Source organism: Nothobranchius furzeri, chromosome 3, assembly GCF_043380555.1.
Source record: "Nothobranchius furzeri strain GRZ-AD chromosome 3, NfurGRZ-RIMD1, whole genome shotgun sequence".
Lineage (NCBI taxonomy): Eukaryota > Metazoa > Chordata > Actinopteri > Cyprinodontiformes > Nothobranchiidae > Nothobranchius > Nothobranchius furzeri.
The window spans coordinates 64,751,089-64,770,159 of record NC_091743.1 but is presented as its reverse complement, the minus strand read 5'-3'; the positions used below and the strand labels follow the sequence as shown (position 1 = coordinate 64,770,159).

At 41.0% G+C, this 19,071-nt stretch overlaps 2 protein-coding genes across 2 annotated transcripts; both read right to left on the bottom strand.

The window, feature by feature from the left end:
* Positions 1-670: 670 nt before the first annotated feature.
* On the bottom strand, positions 671-8,760 carry hyal2a (hyaluronidase 2a). Its single transcript, XM_015958979.3, has 4 exons — positions 8,550-8,760; positions 7,192-8,164; positions 6,736-6,819; positions 671-1,589 (listed from the first exon to the last, which is right to left on the bottom strand). Exons 2-4 carry the CDS (start codon positions 8,119-8,121, stop codon positions 1,197-1,199), a joined length of 1,407 nt encoding a protein of 468 aa, XP_015814465.1. The 5' UTR covers positions 8,122-8,164; positions 8,550-8,760; the 3' UTR covers positions 671-1,196.
* A 6,819-nt stretch (positions 8,761-15,579) lies between these two features.
* Positions 15,580-17,825, bottom strand: tusc2a (tumor suppressor 2, mitochondrial calcium regulator a). Its single transcript, XM_015958980.3, has 4 exons — positions 17,706-17,825; positions 16,408-16,630; positions 16,207-16,327; positions 15,580-16,126 (listed from the first exon to the last, which is right to left on the bottom strand). Exons 2-4 carry the CDS (start codon positions 16,539-16,541, stop codon positions 16,061-16,063), a joined length of 321 nt encoding a protein of 106 aa, XP_015814466.1. The 5' UTR covers positions 16,542-16,630; positions 17,706-17,825; the 3' UTR covers positions 15,580-16,060.
* Between the last annotated feature and the right edge of the window lie 1,246 nt (positions 17,826-19,071).

The following is a 19,071-nucleotide window of genomic DNA, read 5'->3' as shown; positions in this document are numbered from 1 at the left end:
TGCTTTTGGTTCGGTAAATAATATTTTTTCGTCCGACAGTGTGAATCTTTTTACTTTGTGGCTTATTTAGTATCAGTTGACTCATGCTAGCGTTAGCTCATTGTTGGCGATAGATGCAGCTGGCTGTGACAGGGTTGTTTACGACAGATGTAATTCCACTTTAGGTCAGGAGGGAGAAGCTGGAAATTTCTTAAGTCTAATCCATGATTTTGATAATTACATAAATAATGACTCTCCAGCTACTTGGTACACTTGTATATAAATGGAGTTAATCTTTTCTCCAATATAGCTTTAATGCAAACATGTAAACACATCTGAACATAAAGGTTTTGTGAAAAGATTTGGACAGGCAGAAACATTCTCCTGCAAGTGACCATCAAGAGAAGCCAAAATGAACTCTTCCACGTCCAAATTTGTATGTAAGCTTTGCTCGACTCATTACAGCAGCAAAAAATAACTCTTAGCTAACAACACCCTGTAATTACATGGGAAGGGGGTAAAAAGCTGCTGCTGTAGGGCCTCCTCCAGCACAGCAGGCCCCGAGTCCCCAATTAAACATGAGTCACAGATGTTTCCCCCTAAAACTGGACTTTTACTTATTCGAGAACAACAAAAGCTCACCTATATTTACCCCAAATAGCAAGATAATTGCTGATCAAAACACACAAGCTCAGAGAAGTGTGTTTATTTATAATAAGCATGTATTCAAAGTTAGTTTCACACAGAAAATGTGTTGTTTTATATTAAATTGTGCTTCTACCTGTTGAAACATGAGGCTGTTGTAGTAGTCAAGATTTAAAACACGTAAGAACATATAAACTTACATTCAAATAAATAGTAATACTGCAGTTTTTTTCCATAAAAACCACCAGACAAGAAAAACACAAATCAGGCACTTCAGATATAATGTGCTCTAAGTTGATTTAAGTGCATCGTCTCTGAGGGAAAATGTGGAATCTGACGCTTTGGAAAAAAGACCGAGGGGTAAACTGAGAGCCAAATGTAAACAGTGTCATTTCCAGCGAGCTCTCTGTTGTTTAAAAACAAGTATAAACAAATATCACTTTCCAGTTTTATAATAAACTTTCACCCTTTCCTTTTTCAATTTTAGAAATTAGAAAAAAATAACTCCCTTTCCATAAATTACAAATTTTCCTCATCTTGTGTTTTGACATTTTTGCTGTTATGTGGTGTTTTTAATAGTTTAGCACAAAGACAGTGAGTAAGACAGCACACCACAGCTGTGAGGCGTCGGACCGAGCAGCCGCCCCTCTTTGGTGCAGAGGGTCCTTCTCGTCACAGAGTTCACCCAGAAAGCCGCTGTAGCACTGGCACTGAAAGTCCGTCTGAAAACGCACTCGGTCTTCTTCTCCAAGCTCTCCGACAACCGTCAGCTTGTCGCCTTGCCTCTTAAAGTCGTGGGTGATGGAGTTGAGGTGTAAGTAAACTTCACTGTCTGGATTTCTGCGCAAACAGCGGCCGTGAGAGCCACACAAGGTCTGGCTGCATAGCTCTGCTGCCGTGGAGACGTTGAGGAGGTACTGACTCAGTGTGCTCCGAAGATAAACATTCAGGTCGGAGCAGGTGGTCTGGAGGAGAAAAAACATGTTTTTTTTAAGTGTTACTTTGCTGAGATCTAACATTACCAACCACCGTGTTTCCAGTCTGGCTTGTTTCGTTAGATCTTTCACTTTAATAAAACATCAGGCTCAATAAATTATTAAAACATTTTTTTCAATCCGTCACTACTATTTAGCCTGGCAAGCCATCCCATATGTGTTAATATATAGTCTGGCTACGATCACTAGAGAGCTCAGTCTTGGGGTGGAGTCTACAGTTGTCTTTCAAACTGTCTCCGCATGCTATTGGGCAACGGACAACGTGACATTCTCACCGCCACAGATATCAGTCAACAGGACAGTCCGTCATACACATTGAAGAAAACATAAATAGATCCCTTTTCTAAACAAACTAAGTACCTCTATCTGCTCTTGACTCACAGAAAAGCACAAATTTAAATAGTCTAAAGTTGACACCAAAGCTGTTTCAAACAAGCTGGCGCCACCTTGGTTGTTCCACTCCATCGCATCATCCCGCCCACCAAACCGATAGAGCACTGTGATTGGCCCACCAAACCGATAGAGCGCTGTGATTGGCCCACCAAACCGATAGAGCGCTGTGATTGGCCCACCAAACCGATAGAGCGCTATGATTGGCCCACCAAACCAATAGAGCGCTATGATTGGCCCACCAAACCAATAGAGTGCTGTGATTGGCCCACCATACCAATAGAGCACTGTGATTGGCCCACCATACCGATAGAGCGCTGTGATTGGCCCACCATACCAATAGATTAAACTGTAACTGTGATTAGCTTGTCACCAGACTGGTCAGGCTGCAGAGGTTCCAGTGAAGTGTGGCTAGACTGATATGCAGAGCAAAATCATCTTACTACTGCTACTGTGTTCAGATTTCTAGGCTAACTATTATTCTGACTAATGCAAAATTCATCAAGTGAAAGATTTGTTTGTTTTTTGTTATAATTGTGCATTTACAAAAATAAATATGCATTTAACTCATTCACAATCGATGACTCAAATTGTCAATTTCATTTTTTAGGTGCTCAAAAACGCTGGCAGTGAATGAGTTAAAAAAATTAAAAAAAAACACCTAATGACTAGAATCTGCTCTATTCAGAATGACTGGTTTACTTTAATCTGTGATCAACAACTCAGAAATCCCATTTTTACATTTGTGTGAACACACCACGGATAAACACTAATTATATTTTTTTGCTTCCAGAATCAGATTTTTCAAGTAATTCAGATTAGAAATTGAATTTAATGAAACAATGTAATATAGCAGACATGATGTCAGAGATCTGGCTGAGCTAGTCTCTGAAGCTGAATAAACAGATTATTGCTGAAATTAATTTGTGTTTTTCCAGCATAACTCATTAAAGTGAAGCTACATTTCTCTCCGAAAGATCAGGAAAAAGTTATTCACACTTTTATCAAATTCCAAATACTGTGTAATAATAATGTTTTTGTGTTGGTTGAGATCCGTGATCATCGAGTCTCTTTTGACTAGTGCACAAACGTGTGAACAAGTTACTAGTCATTAGATTCCTGTCTGTTTTACATGGATTTTAAGATTTTATGGCACATTTTTATAGATGTAAAAATAGTCTGGCAGCCTTTGTCTCTTCATGGTATCTAATCTCCTTCACATCCAAACACCAGCATCAGATCATTGGTCCACCAGACAACTTCTCTTAGATGGAGGTCCAGATTGAAGCTAAGGGTGAAGGCTTTTTCAGTGCTAACCTCAGATGTGTGGAATGATTTACATCCTCGTGTATTCACTGAACAGACAGTAGATACTTTAAAGTCTCTGATTAAGACTCATTTTTTATTAATGTTTAATTAAAGCAGAGCAAAAATGTCCATCCATCCATTTTATGAACCCGCTTTGGCCACGTAGGGTCGCGCGGGGGGGGGGCGCTGGTACCTATCTCCAGCGGTCAATGGGCAATCAGGCGGGGTACACCCTGGACAGAGAGCCAGTCCATCACAGGGCAACACAGAGACACACAGGGCAAACACACACACTCACACCTAAGGACAATTTAGACAGACCAGTTAACCTAACAGTCATGTTTTTGGACTGGGGGAGGAAGCCGGAGAGAACCCACGCATGCACAGGGAGAACATGCAAACTCCATGCAGAAAGATCCCAGCCCGGGAAGGGAGCCCGGGACCTTCTCGCTGCAAGGCAACAGCTCTAACCACTGCGCCACTGCGCAGCCCCTAGAGCAAAAATGTGTATTTTCTATTTTTATGCATGTTTAATTGTTGTTTTTATATTTCTGTATTTTATGTTTGATCTTATGATTTTCCTTTTAACTTGTTAAATTTAATTATAAAGCACTTGGGTCAATGATATACATTTTTTGACATTGAATTATAACTAAGTTACAAAAGTTTTGCTAATTAATAGTCTAAATGACCCAGGAGCCTCAATAAATGGTCAAACAAGGCCCAACTAATAAAGCCCTATAATAAAAGGACGGGTTGACCCCACTGAATGAGCAGAGGCCTCATTTATAATGCATTCTTATGCACAAAATGGGGTCTGAAAACTGAGTAAGTGACTTTACATGCAAACATTGTGATTATAAAGAAAAACTGTTAAAAAATGTGCGTAAATTTAAGCAAACTTTGGAAATGGCACAAGTACATTTTGGAGACATTGAAATGATAAAATGTTTAATGAAGGACACATTTTCAGACTTATAGATGCTTGTGCACACACACAAAATCAATAATCTAACCCCCCACACCCCACTTCTAAAACTTATAAGCTAGATAATCATTAAATAAACATTTGTTTATTGTAACTTACAATAATTATAGTATAATGAAATGTTTTCATTAATCTGTGCTCAATGGTTGAAGTTTGAAATGAATGCTATGTTATTGGTCATAAGCAGTGTTGGGAACGTTACTTTTAAAAAGTAATTATAGTTACTAATTACTTTGTCAAAAAAGTAACTCAGTTACTAACTCATGGCAGCCCTAGATATCAAGAAAAATAACTACTTAGTTACTTTTTTCATTGAAGAATGCAAGAAAAATGGGTTCCCCTCTTAATTGAACTTAGTTAATTTACTATACATTACTACAATAGTGAAATATAAATGAGTAATGACTGGAACATAATAAAATGTATGTCAAAATGTTTTTATAAACCTGCATAATTTAAATAAATAAGCACTTAACAGGAGGAACTACTAACAGGAACATTACACTAATCTAGACTAAGGTCACTGTGTGATATTTAACAAGACCCCAATCAGCTAAAATTTTTTATTTCAAATAGAAACACCTGTAAAGGTTCCCGAGCCTTTAAATGGTCTCTCAGTCTAGTTAAATTACAGAAATAAATGTAATTTTGCACAGTGTTTTAATTTTTCCAGCTTCACATAATTGTGTGTTTTTAGCAGCATTTCTGTTGCTGGTAATCTAGTAATGGTTAAATAAATAAATAAAATCCTTTAAAATGACACTAGAAGAGGCACAAGCCTGATGGAGGACTTATATTTACTAACGTGGGTCAGACCCAACCACAGAAGAGCTGAAGCTGGGTGGTAAACACACACAGGTAGTTCTAATAACACCTGAGCTCCATGCCGTCTGAGACTGATGCATCAGCGTTACAGCGGGACTAAAGACATGATCAGAAACAGGTTACAGCCGGATGATCTAGGAAGATAGAAGATCAGGACGTCTGAGCGGTGAACAGGTGAGCGGACCTTCGGGACGTCCCGCTGTCACGCTAAGAAGGGCACGGGCCGGCTGCAGATCCACCCCTGCAGCCGTAGAGCATTCATCACGTCTTCCTTGTTCTTCACGGGCCGTGATGCGCTTGGATGAAAACATCTGCCTCTTTAGCTCCTGATCAGCTGATGACAGCTTCAACACACCGCGCTGCTTAACGCACGCATTTCCTTATCAGTAACAGAAACAACGTTTTGATAAAAGAAGACTGTAATTAATTAGTTTGCTTGTTGCTGAAAAAAAAATTTTTTTTAGTAACGCGGTTATTTTAAACGGCGTTATTCCCATCACTGCTCTGTTGTGTCTACAGCAGGCAGTGACGGTGAGAACACTGAGGGTCTCCGCCCACCCGGCCAATCATCATCGTGTTTGTAAGTGCGTTACCGACTCCTCTCTCTCCCTGGCTGCAGCTGAAGTGTGGCGGTCAGTAAGCCTCACACTGTTGCTCAACGTTCGACAAGCACATAGTAACGCACAACCTTCCAGCCCCAGTAACGGTAACGGCATTGCAACAGTGGGAAAAGTAATTAATTAGATTATTCCGTTACCCAAAAAAAAGAACGCCGTTATTTTAATCGGCGTTATTCCCATCACTGGTCATAAGTAGAGGTAATATATATTGAGCTCTTAAAGCACTAAATTTCTCAAACCCTACAATATTTAGAAGTATAACCAAGCTGACAAATCTCTGCTGAAAAGTTAGTTTTTGTATTTTGTTCAAAACAAAATTGGTGCAATTAAAAAAAATCCTGTATAGAGAAAACAACATGCAACAGGTTTTTGGTCTACTTATCTAACAAACAGCCATTATTTCATCAGGAATAATGGCTAATTTTACTAATCAACATTACTGTTTGCTAAAAACATTTGAAATTCGCCAATTCTTCCCTTTCGGGTGAAAAAACCCTGAATTTAAACCAATGTTCTAGTTGTTCCGCGGCTCATGACTCATTATCTGCATCACGGTTCCGCCCCACACACCGCACAGGAAACAGACGAATCCCTGGACTTGACTTAAAAGTCTCTTTAGTGCCGAATGAGAACATATAGAGATGTATGTTTTTAAACTATTCTCACGCAGACATTTCAGTTAACAGCACAACTTATGACCAAAACGTGACAAACTAAAAAAGTCTAGGACAATAAGCTAGGAAGAAACTGTCAAGTCCTGCAGAAAAACACACATGACACCTATTTTTGAGTGTATCTGCTTTGTTAAATGAGACCTAAAATGTTCCTGAGACAGACTTCTTCTGTTTTTGACTGGAGAAAACAAGCGATCTACAGTTTGAAGTGAACTGAAGACTCAAATGCCTGAACATGTGACACTAAAGAGCAGAATGTCAAAACTCCTGGTGTGTAATATCTGTGGTAAAGCAGAATGTGTGGGAGTTACTTTGTTGTATGTCGCGTCTCCCCACAGGATGATCCCAGCTGCTCCCAGAGCAACGCTCTCTCCGATGGTGGACACGAGGTCCGTCTGGAAAAGATAATTCCTGTTGTTACATTTACAGCTAAAAACAGAAGGAAAATAGACTGTAAAACAGGGTCAAACACCCCCTCTTAGCTGTTTGTTCCCCCTGATGTCTGATTATTAGCTCGATCACAGCTTGCCCAACACCCATCCTGCCCACCCTACATAAATGATGGGTGGTGGTTAGAGATCCTGACAGCTACCAGAACAGGAAGGGAACGCTAGGTGCTGATAAGGAAAACTAAGCAGCTCCCAAACAGCCATCACAGCAAAGAGGAGATGAATAAAACTGTTGATGCTGTGATTCAAAATTCAGACAAAAACTAAAGTTGCAGCGAAAAGGAACCAAATGTGTCACAGGAAGTAGCCAAGCGTCACCTCTGTGAGCTGCTCCAGAGAGTCGGTGTAGGTGGGTCGGGTGTAGACAAAGACAGGACGTGCCAACCCTCCGCCTGATGAGGCGAGGCGCATCCCTTCCTTCACGCGGTTCCGCACAAACCGCTTTCCAGAAGCTGAGGAACGCAACACGGTTCCCAGATAGATGGAGGGAAAGAGGGCTGTGCTTTCTGTCCACAACCACTTCAGCTGCTCGTTCCGGGCCACCTCGGCATCAGGACACCGGCCCGTGTAGCTCACCAGGGAGCGCTGGTAGTCGTGGTTGTAGCAGTCGGGGAACAGGTAAAAGCCCCAGAGCTGGTTGGGCCTGAGGTGTTTGGCGTGTCTGATCGTGTCAAGCATGAACTTCTTGGCAGACAACTCAAACTCCTGCTGAGCCATTTTGGACACTTGTTCGTCTGTCCAGGTTGGATTCTTCTGACGCATCAACTCAGCAGAATGTCTGCGATAGACAGACTTGGGTCCCCAGTTACGTATCCAGAGGGGACGCCACTCCTCCCAGTCGATTACAGCTAAACCAGCCGCCTCTGCGTTGGGTATGTACTTCTCAATGCTTTGCTGCATTTGATTAAGATGCTTTGTGAGGCTGGCGATCTGAGGCAGCCCCCCGTGGACCGGGGTTTCATCTGGCTCAAAGTAAGGATAAAGACCCAGGCGGTCTTTGTAGAACATGGTCAAATTCTGCTTGACAAAAGCCTCATTCGGAGTGGCCACAATCTGGAACTGGTCCAGCTGAAAAGATACGCCATGCCATGGGCCACATTCCTGAGTCGGGACATTCCAGGCCAGGAGCAGAGGTTTTTGGGAGAACAGAGGCCATCTCGTGGGATTCACACCCGAGGCACAGGAGCAGTCCCACAGCAGAGTGAACAGGAGCAGGACCCTCCAGCCGGACAGGGTCCAATAAGACATGTCTTCTGATGTGGACTGACAGAAAAGACTGTCCCTTTCTGCTCTAAAACAGGAAACAGAAATTAAGATAATTATTACCTCTATAATAACTAAGTAGGACTCTCAAAAAAATCCTCTGAAGATGAATAACTTATTGAAAGATTTATTTAGACACATTTAAGTGAGCTCAAAAGTTTTTGGATTTTTTTTCTTTTGATTCTTTTAAAGATTTGTAATAATCTTTGTTAAATCATTTAAAATGTAAACAAAATCAGGTGCACCTTATCTGTTTTATTCTCTCAACATAGTTAACAAAGGTTATCTAACAGGTTTCAAACACTGGATATGAATAATTAACATTTCGCGATTTAATTTTAGCGAAATTAACACATCTTGGAGTAAAGACGCGCTTTAGCGCTTCCAGTTTGAGTTCCGATGGATGAACCTACCTTTATCAGCAGACTGAAGCATTCCCGACAAAAGAATAATAAAGCAGCAGCAACTTGAGGCGCCTTTTAGTGTTTTATCAAAACTGTTCTCCTCAGCTGCGGTGAGACGAGCTTCCAAAGTCATGAGTAACGGTATTGTACCGTGTCCGCTGAGCTCCCGGTCTTCCCACGGTCACCACAGCGGGGAGAAGTGAACTTACCCCCCGCGGCGCCGCGGTTTGTTCACGCCAAAGCCTGGAACGCTTTTCGGGATGTTCCATTTCAGCAGAGGGTAGACGAATCCAACCGGATATCGTGAACTCTCCCTCAGCAAGTCGAATGTGTTTAAAAACACAAGTTTAAAAAGTCTTAAACTTTAAAAAGCTGAGACGTGGCTTACTTATGTTTAAGTCTTTTTAGGTTTAAGGTAACACCCCCACGTTTCTTACCGGAATGGATCCGTCCAAAAAGACCAGCTGGAGAAACCAGACACTGTGGACAGTTGGACCTATTCTGTCAGGTGGAAATTATAAATAATATCCGAACTATTAAACTGATGCATTTTAAGTAATGCCGTGTATTATTTATAAATGGTAGCATTTTTCAGTGATATTGTTAATAGTTCTTTGTGAAAGGTTTTCAAAGTCTCTGGACTTTGGCTGCTTTTTCCAAACTTTTAGACCCAACAATGAATACCGCTTTTTCTGCCCAGTTCTTGTCCCAGACCGAGACAGCATATGGATTTAAAAATGGGCAAATACAACAAAAGCCTTTGATATCCAAAATAATTTTTTTGCACTATGGGGAAGAAACCAAGTTTAAGTGTGCCAAGTTTCATTTATATTTTACTTGCATTCATTCTTCAAAATAAAAAAATATGTGTGAGATACAAATTCTGGACTGGCAAAGAAAAATAAAACTGCCAAAGTCCAAACAAGACTTTCCAAAGAAATATTAAAACTTTCCATGAATTTTTGGAACCAAAATGCTATAATATAAACGTGTTCATCTTAAATGTTTTTGCACATATCTTCTAATAAATGAAAACCTACAATTTAATTGGTCAGACAGATTGTGTGATCCTCATTGCTACACACACAGTTGATTGGTTTCCAAAGCCTTTACCTCACCACAAACAATTAAAGCTCAAAGATAAATGTGCAGAAAGCAGGACTGCTGAACATGTGCTCCGCAGCATCTCTCTGGGATGTGGTGAAGCAGCTTTCATTGCTTCAATATCAGTGTAGTCGCTTTGCAATTCAAAACATCTAACCACTTTACAAGACGTGTGTGTGTGTGTGTGTGTGTGTGTGTGTGTGTGTGTGTGTGTGTGTGTGTGTGTGTGTGTGTGTGTGTGTGTGTGTGTGTGTCTGTGTGTGTGTATGTGTGTGCGTGTGTAGCATAAGCAACATATCTAATGAACCCCTGGACAGATTTTAATTAAGCTTTCAGGAACACTTTAAAGTAATCTCAGCTCAGAATATTAAATATCCTGCAACCTCTTGCAACATCACAAGATTTCACATAGTCTTATTTTACAGATGTGACTAAAACAGCTGCAACTTCATTATTTCTAAACACAACATGAATATGGTTTAGAAAATCTGTCTTTAAAGGCAAGCAGGTGACACAAATACCTCCCATTAGTTGTCACACACTGATGTGCCGTGAAATGTGTTCTCTGCATTTGACCCATCCCTATGGGGAGCATTGAGCTGCAGATTTGGTAGTTTAACCCCCTCCAATCAAAGCCTCTAATGCTGAGTGTCAAGCGGGGAGGCATTGGGTCCCTTTTTTAAAGTCTTTGGTATGACCCGACCTTGGATTTGAACCTACAATTTCCCAGTCTCAGAGCGGACACTCATACCGCTAGGCCACTGAGCTGGTCAGATATTGATCCTAACAATCCATTTTTAGTGAAATCACAGATGGAAATCACAGACTACAAGCAATTTCTTTAGGCAGATAAATGCAGTAGAGTAGAAGCTGTGCTGCTCTTCAATGATACTGTGAATCTGAGGTGTAAAAACTATTAGAAAGTGGACAGAAACAAGAGATTTTTCACATGGGAAAACTGAGACGATGATGTTTTCTGTTTCAAAAACTGAAGTGGTAGCTTCTTTTTACAATTTGCTCCATTCAGCTGTGAAAAACAAGTTTTTTGTTTCGTTCAAGTCTCTTTTACAGTTCTCTCGCCACTTAAGTGAAAGATTTTAGTGTTTAATTTCCACGAATGCTCAGAGCGCACTTCAAACGGTTGGCACACGAGGCATCTGGTATGCAGATGTCACCGTGCCTGCAGGCGATGCGATGACAGCCTCTGGCAATGACTCACTGAAGTAGCCAAGTACCACATGCTGTCTGGTTGCCAAGTTCAGCAGATATGGGAGAGAAGAGAGGAGAGAAGACGCCATACATGGTCAGTGTTAAAGCAACAACCACATCTTTGTTGACTGGAAGAAGTCAAAAGGCCGAGCATAAATGTGCTTCTGTCTGCATTGATAGAATGCCGTTTCCGTGAAAAGAACAGACTCTGAACTTTTCCATGCAGATTCATGGGAGCTGAAGGATTTTTGAGAGCATTACTGGGGCGACTTTGGCTCAGGATAATGGTGTTTTCCTGTGTCAAAGCCCGTTCCACTGTTTATCCTCTGAGCTTTGCTGACTCACCTCGCCATGTCATCAGTTTCTCCCTCTTCTTCAGAGGTTAAGGAAAATCTAGAGTGCAAGTGACCCGTGCCAGGGATGAGGGAGGAAAGGAAAGGAGCAGAGGAATGGCTCTGCTTCCCTTTGACTTCTACGTCCTGAACTTTGCATCAGCAGGAATGAGTGATCGTCAGGAAGTGAAAACAATGGCTGGGGAACTGGAAGCAGATCATGCCTTCCAAACACTTTTATGAATCAGTCCTGGTTACTTTCCCTGGGAGATTTAGTTTTGACCTTTATGGGAATTCAGTTTGAACTAAGATTGACCGATGTGGGTTTTTCTCTTGCTGATGCCGATCTGTGGGCCTATTTTCATGGCTGATATCTAGATGTTTTAGGCTCTATTCAAATGCTAAAATGTCACTGATAACAGCAGTGGTTGCACAACATTTCTGAACCTGAATTAGTTTATGAACTATACATTTAACTAACTGTTGATTCTAATTTTGTGCACTGCTCAGTGTTAAAATCAAACATTTAAAGGTGTGGAACACTGTTTTAATGAATGCCTTGTAAGACCTACTTACCCCCAAATTCCACTACCTCCGCTCCGCTCCGACACGAACGCCGGAGCAAAATCGGTCCCGTTGTAGTCAATCAGAGCAATTCCACTACTGCGGTCGTGCTCCGGCAGTGCGGCGCCGTGCGCCGCCCTCTGTTCCGGCGTCCGGCAAAAATAGAATCGATCCTATTTTCGCCGGACGCCGGAGCACCTCCGCAGTAAATGGACAGAAATCACAACCGCCCAACAGGAAAAGGAGCAAGCACGACTTCCGTTTTTCACAATAAATCGATAAACAAAAAGCGTTTTTTGTTTCATATGCACAGGTTTAACAACTTTTAACAACTATCAATGGCGGCTGAAGTTTAAATGCACAAAAATAAGCCATAAATACAGTTTCTACTATCAAAGTAGTCACACTTTGTTGATCCAAACACTGCTGATCTCTCAACACAAATGATGGGCAGATTAAACAGTTCATTTCGATGCTTCTTCCACACAACGGGTGTTTGGATCTAACTTCCGCGTTTATTGCTCGGACTGTATCGCAAGATCTCGAAAATCCCGCGCATGCTTGTTTGCCCCCCTCAGGTCTCCGCACCGGAGCGGAGCCGTTGTAGAGCGGGTACCAGTAAAAATTGAGTTCGGAAGCGAGCGGCTGCGGAAGGCGGGGGCAGACCGGACCGGAGCGGAGGTAGTGGAATTTGGGGGTTAGGGTTGGGGGGCAAAAAACACTGGTGCACCATTTCCAGGAACTAGAAGTAAGCCACATCTCCGCTGAGCATCAGATTACAGGATTTGGAGTCTTGTTTCCTGATGTTTGGACATCTAGCCTCTGACTGGCTAACAGCAAAGCAACTCTACCACTGACTCAATTCTGCAACGCTGATGATTTATCTCCACAAATAACACAAGCCTGGAGGAGTTCAGCTGTGTGATAGAGTTGCTAATGCTAATGGTTAGCTTTTACTAGCCGAGGCGTTCTCTGCTGTTTTCTGGATGCAAAACCAACAACAGCCTTCCCCACCATGAGTCCATGAATGTGAATGCAGGAAAATGGTGTAGGAGACTATTTTCATGTTCAGCCTGCATGAAAAACTGACCAATTATAATGAGAAAAAATATTTTTTAAATGTTTTATCAGTGTTCCACACATTTAAAGTTAATCAAACAAATCAACCATGTATTAAATGGTGATATAGGCAAGAATTTTACAGTAAAATAATCACAAAACAGTCTAATGCCTAAGCCACTTTGAAAGGAAGGTTATATTGAAACAGATTTCCTTCTCAGCTGGCTGGAGGTATTCAGTGTTTCTCCTTTCTAAAATGCCAAAGAGGGATGTAGTCTTCGTATACACCAATTTGGCAAAATATGTGAAGTCAAGCCGCCGTCGTTACTGCGATGACAGTTCACAGTCAGGCAGGCGTAGGAGTTGTGTGCCAAGCGGGCTTTTGAAAATAAGCAGAAAGAATTGGAAGTCGTTCCTTTTGTGAATGCTGGAAGGACGTGTGCAGTCATTAGCTGTTCTACATACAGCAGAAAACTCTAGATTTGGAAGAAAATCTCATGTGAGATACCGTGGTCCAAGCAGGACATGCTTATCAGACCCTGCTTGCCAGTCTCCTTCACCTTAGTGCTGCAGTGTGGCTGCAGCAGCACCCTCTGCCTGCCATGCAGACACTTACAACATGGCCAACCTGCTGGATTAAAAAGTTTCCCGACCTGTCCGGAGCTAAGGTAGTTTTGACACTCGATCAGAAATCTGTAGTTGCCATTTTCTACTCACCGGACGCCAGCCATTCAGTAAAATATTCTTGAATATCTAAAACAAAACAAAGGTGTGTTGTGGTTTTTCTGTCATATAGAATGCCCATAATGATTAAATGTCACTGCTTGCTAACTTCTGCACATTTAAAGAGCAAATTGCCGGTACATTTTTTTTCTAATTCATATAAAATGCTGTCCAAAAAATACTATTTGAAAAGCATATTGGATATTTCGTTTTAAAATACATAACAGCAGTTTTTCTAGTAAAAAGTGGCCTTTCTCAGCAAAGTTTCTAAAAATGTTTTTTTTCTAAATCTTAACCTCTAACGTAACCAAAGAGTTATAGTTCTTCATATCCATAAATGCCCATGACTTACAGTCATGGTTGTGTGTGCTAATGTCGATTAGCTATGTTGACCACTGAGAAACAAATCAACTGTGAGAATTTCATTGGAATCCATCAGGGGATCTGCTGCTAACCCTCACACACACCTGCACACACACAGACACATGCAAACACATCATCTCTCACATTTATTCATTTGGTGGTCCTATCAATCAAGGAACCTAAACAGGCTGCAGAGCTCGCTGCTGATTTACTGGAAAACTTTAAAGCTCATGGATGATCTCTTCTTATGCTGCATGTTTTTTTCAGGGCTGCAGATAATTCATGACCACTGTCTCCCTTATCCATGATCACATGGACAACCTTTCCCTCTTTAGACACATTGAACTTGAATTGAATTGCATTGCATACATCAAAGAACACATGCCAGTGATCGGAACAGAGCCTATTCGTGAGGTTCATCCTTTTTAATACAGGCTGAACTTTCAGCAGGACTTCAAAGAGCAGCGGAGAGGAAGCACATCAAAGAGAATGACCTCTGGCCCAAAAACTCACCCAACCGCATTCCACAGAATTACAGACAGCAGAGAAGGAAGCCCTTCCCATTTATTGTGGGAACTTGGTGCACACACTTGGGTGTGTATTTATATACATTAGTTTTTTACCTTACCAGTAGAGCTTGATGCATTGCCAGCTGGTTAAACAACATGAATCACAGCTTCAGAATTTCACTAGTGTTGTTTAATGGCTTCTATGTCCGTTTAAAACAACAAAGAATTTTTAAAGGATCAATGCAGAAAATCATGTTTTAGTCATGGGGACTCTGCTGTCATCTAGTGGTAAAAAACTGCATGTTCAAAAATGGATTTTAAACTGTCTAAAATCAGACAAGTTTGATCAGATTTTCAGAAATCTTGTTTCGCGACATTAATGTGAAATTGCGTCGCTGAAATAGTCTTTTATTTTGAAAGTTATCTGAATTTTTACACTGAAACCATATGTGATTTCCTGTCTAGCCTTGTGTTAATTGCGGAAATTGACGAGTGCCAGAAGCCGCAATTGAGATGCACCTGAAAATTTCTGCATGCGGCTAGTTTGAATCACCCCCAAAGATTATAATGGATTCTATGTGAAGCAGTACTTATGTGTTACGCATCCGGTGGAAAGGTGCAGTAACTATTTGAAAAAAAGAACATTAAAAGATAAGAGAAACAATTGAAAATAAATTTAATTTAGTTTTTTTTATTAGATTTTTATATTTTCATTTAATTTCAGTTTCAGATTTTACGTTTAAAAAAAACTTTTTTGTTCATTTTAAAGATTTCTCACTTTCATTTTAGTCTTTTTTCTGACTCAAATTTTGGTCCTGATCTGGAGTAGTCAGGGAAACACGATTGACAGCCAGCATCAGTGCTTGAGGGTCCACCCCATTTCATGTTGTATGCACTGCAGTTGTGGGCCCTTCAAAACCTTACTAAACACGTACCATAGACATTTGTTTGCTTGGTAAAAATCACACACTAAGTAAGTTTTAGTTAGCTATGTCAGCTGAAGAATGTTTAAATATGTAAAAGTATGTGGAATGAACCGCCATAATTGAAGCGAAGAAACTTTGTACAACAACAAAGTAGCCCCAGTGCACGCTCAGCAATATAACTCCTGTGGAAAGGCTTTAAGAAACCAAACGCAACAACTTGATGACAGCAGGAATAAAAAGGCGAGTCGTGTCGCTGCTCAGTAAAACATTTATTCAAGTATTTCCAACTAAGAACTCTGAGGTTATTTACAGAATGTCATGTTCACTAGTGCAGGTCTGAGTTCCAGTAGCTACAACAGACTCAGACATGACGTTACCGAACGTGTGTAGATTAAATGTCACACAAGTATTCCTATAATCTCTCTTTCACCCAAACATAGTATCCACATATGTAAAAAAACTCTACATCTCACATATATCATCCATTAAAGCCTTTTCACATCCGTGATGTAGACTGCTCACACACCAGCTGGTTAGTGGGAACATCACGTGTACCAGCACTACTGTAGTGAATGTCAAAATGTGAGATGCTGCAAACATTGCACCCCATGACTACAGCTTAAAAGGTATGAGCGTTCCTTTTCTTCTCCAGGACCATCTGCTCTGTCTCGACCACGGTCCCGCTGTAACGGGTCTCTGCTCTGGCTGCAGACCATCAGTCCTGTGCAGCCTCACACCTCACAGAGGATGATGGGAAAATCCACATGAATACAGGGGTGATCGAGCTTCACGATCCCCTGAAAAAGAAAGGGGAAAAAAAAAAACTCATGTTGAGATGGTTATGACAAAACGTCCCACGTGAGAAGAAACAGCTAACCTGAGGAATCAGATTCTTCTGGATCCTCCTCAGCTTGGACTTCTTCCTGCCATTTTTTGTCACCACTGTCTCCTCGTAGAACTCGTGGGCCAGGTCGCCGTCCTCATCGTAATACAAGGAACTGCAGAAACAAGTCATTTTTAGGAAGTCCCTATAATATGGGTGGCCACCTAAAGAGCTCTCATATTAACCGTTGTTTACCTCCTCCTTGTGAAAACAAATGGTGCTGCACTTTTCAGACGGGCCACAGACTGCTCATTTCCATCATGTCCAGAATTGCCTCCGCTGCCTGAGAAAGGCCAGACGCCTTTGACTTTGGATCCGCTTCCTCCCATTTTTACACATGAGGCATAATTAATCTCCAGTTGAAGCTTTCACTCTGCTCAGTTGCCAGAGGCTCAAAATTTCTTATTGAGAACAGAACCTGAAATAAAAGCAAGAGCATGCACCAAAATAACACAGCTCTTGTCAGATAATTGTTGGGTTTGAAGCTGCTGGTTACAGTAAAATAAAACCAGCAAAAAGAAAACTGCTGGTTGTTCAGGGATAAGTTTGAAAAATGGTTGCACTGCTTGGAGCAAAGGAGGAATCAGGCAGTCAAGTGAAATATGAGGTTATTACTTATGTCAGTTGCATGTATTATATAATAAACCAGTCAGAAAATGATTTGCTGTGTTCAAATTGCATGACATCATTGAGCTAATTTTGCTTACTAATATGTGGATGGTTGACCTATTTTGCAGAACAATATTTGGACAGCAAGGTGATGCTGAGTAACCATGGCAACCATATCAGCACCACACTGGTGCAGGTGCACACACAAACGTGTCAGATGACTCAATTTCTAGCCTTCTAGCTTATATAAATAGGAATCAGCTGGATTTAAACTTTCAAGATATTTATTCTGTCTTTTCAGAACACACTCATGAGGTTGGGGGATTAATTTGAAGTTTCACATCAGGACATTGAGTAGCGCCTCTGGCCCTCCTGCTACATTTTGCTCACGCCATGCAAATAAGTGATGCTAAAACAGAAGCTAATTTAAACTTGTAGCAGGAGGTTTTACACTGAGAAGACGCAGCTACAGTAACCAAGCCCAATTCACAAATACAAACTATTTAATATAGAAAAGACTGGAGATTGTAGTTTTCTGTGTTGTGACTACGCTAGCGTTCCCGAATGCTAACCAGCGAGGCTACACAAGACCCTTCTAAATATAAGTAATTTGATTCAGAACATTTCACAAATCATTGTGTATACTTATAACCATAACATATGGTTGTCTGCATTATGTATAACATCTAAATTCCATATTAGCATCCCTTTATCACATCCGGTCACCTAGAGGTACCTGCTTAATTACGACAGTTAGCCTGTTAGCTTCGACCGCTGACGCAGGTTAGCAATAATAAACTATAACCTGCAGCACGCTTGGACACAACCACACACATGCGAAGGGTCCCCTCTCAAATTTCCCCAAACATCCTGAAATGTCTCACCTGGTTACATAATGACAAACTGACATATGCAGTCATAACTCGTGGCTGCAGCTGCCTAGCTAGCTCTACAGCAGGCTGTGTTTTGGTTCATGACGAGGTGAAGAGCGATCAGCTGACCTCGCAGAAACTTGGGAGAAAAAAACGTGATTTTATATATATATATATATATATATATATATATATATATATATATATATATATATATATATATATATATATATATAATCTCGTAGAGGGGTCGGAAATTCACATTGTAGGTGCATCCCCACTGAGATATAGCCTTTTAAAACTTTTCATAAAATCACATTGTATGAATAAATATATTGTATGTATGAATATAAATTTTATTTGTATTGCACATAAGCATTTGAACATAATCAGCAAGAATTATCGCACTCAAAGACCTGTTACTCTGCCTAAAGTCCACCTCTACTCCACCTATGATTATAATTAGTAGCAACTGAATGAGCTTGTTAAGACACCTGGTGGGGTATCACTGATGATAAGAACGGTAAGGAATCAGCCCAGAACTACACAGGAGGAGCTGGTCAATGACATGAGGAGAGCTGGAACCACAGGTTTGAAGGTCACTGTTGGTAGACCACTATACTGTCATGGTTTAAAACCATGCATCACATGGAAGGTTCTTCTGCTCAAGTCATCACATGTCCAGGCCCGTCTGAAGTTTGCCAATGACACATCTGGATGATCCAGAGGAGGCATGGGAGAAAGCCATGTGGTCAGATGACACCAAAATAGAATGTTTGTCTTAACTCCACTCGCCATGTTTGGAGGGAAAAGAAGGATGAGTTGTATCCCAAGAACACCATCCCTATGTGAAACATGGGGATGGAAGCATCATGATTTGGGGGTACTTTACTGCCAAGGAGACAGGACGACAGCACCGTAAAGACGTAGTGAAACAATTTCTTCCCTCAGAGCATTGAGGATAGGTTGTGGCTGGGTCTTCCAACATGACAATGATCTGAAGCACACAGCCAGGATGACCATTAAGTGGCTCCATAAGAAGCTTATCAAGATTATGGAGTGGTCTAGCCAGCCTCCAGACCCAAATCAAATAGAAAATATTTGGAAAGCTGAAACTCTTCAGTGATAGCCCCAAACCTGACAGATTTAGAGATCTGTGGTGGAGTGGGCCAAAATACCTGTTGCAGTGTGTGCAAAGCTGGTCAAGAATGACAGGAAACTTTTGGCATCTGTGATTGCAAACACTGGTTTCTGTACAACACAAATTTTTTCAGGTGTTTAAATATTTATGCAGCTATGCAATACAAATAATTTAAAAATCATACAATGTCACTTCCTGAAATCTATTTTTTGTTCCTCACTGTGTGTATATACACTG

Excerpts from the sequence above, each read along its gene's own strand:
- hyal2a (XM_015958979.3), bottom strand. The coding sequence starts at position 8,121 with ATGTCTTATTGGACCCTGTCCGGCTGGAGGGTCCTGCTCCTGTTCACT. Across the intron at positions 6,820-7,191 it reads CTCTGGAGCAGCTCACAGAG|ACGGACCTCGTGTCCACCAT; the intron begins GTGACGCTTGGC and ends TATCTTTTCCAG. Across the intron at positions 1,590-6,735 it reads GAGACGCGACATACAACAAA|ACCACCTGCTCCGACCTGAA; the intron begins GTAACTCCCACA and ends TTTCTCCTCCAG.
- tusc2a (XM_015958980.3), bottom strand. The coding sequence starts at position 16,541 with ATGGGAGGAAGCGGATCCAAAGTCAAAGGCGTCTGGCCTTTCTCAGGC. Across the intron at positions 16,328-16,407 it reads TTTGTTTTCACAAGGAGGAG|TTCCTTGTATTACGATGAGG; the intron begins GTAAACAACGGT and ends TTGTTTCTGCAG. Across the intron at positions 16,127-16,206 it reads AGAAGAATCTGATTCCTCAG|GGGATCGTGAAGCTCGATCA; the intron begins GTTAGCTGTTTC and ends TTTCTTTTTCAG.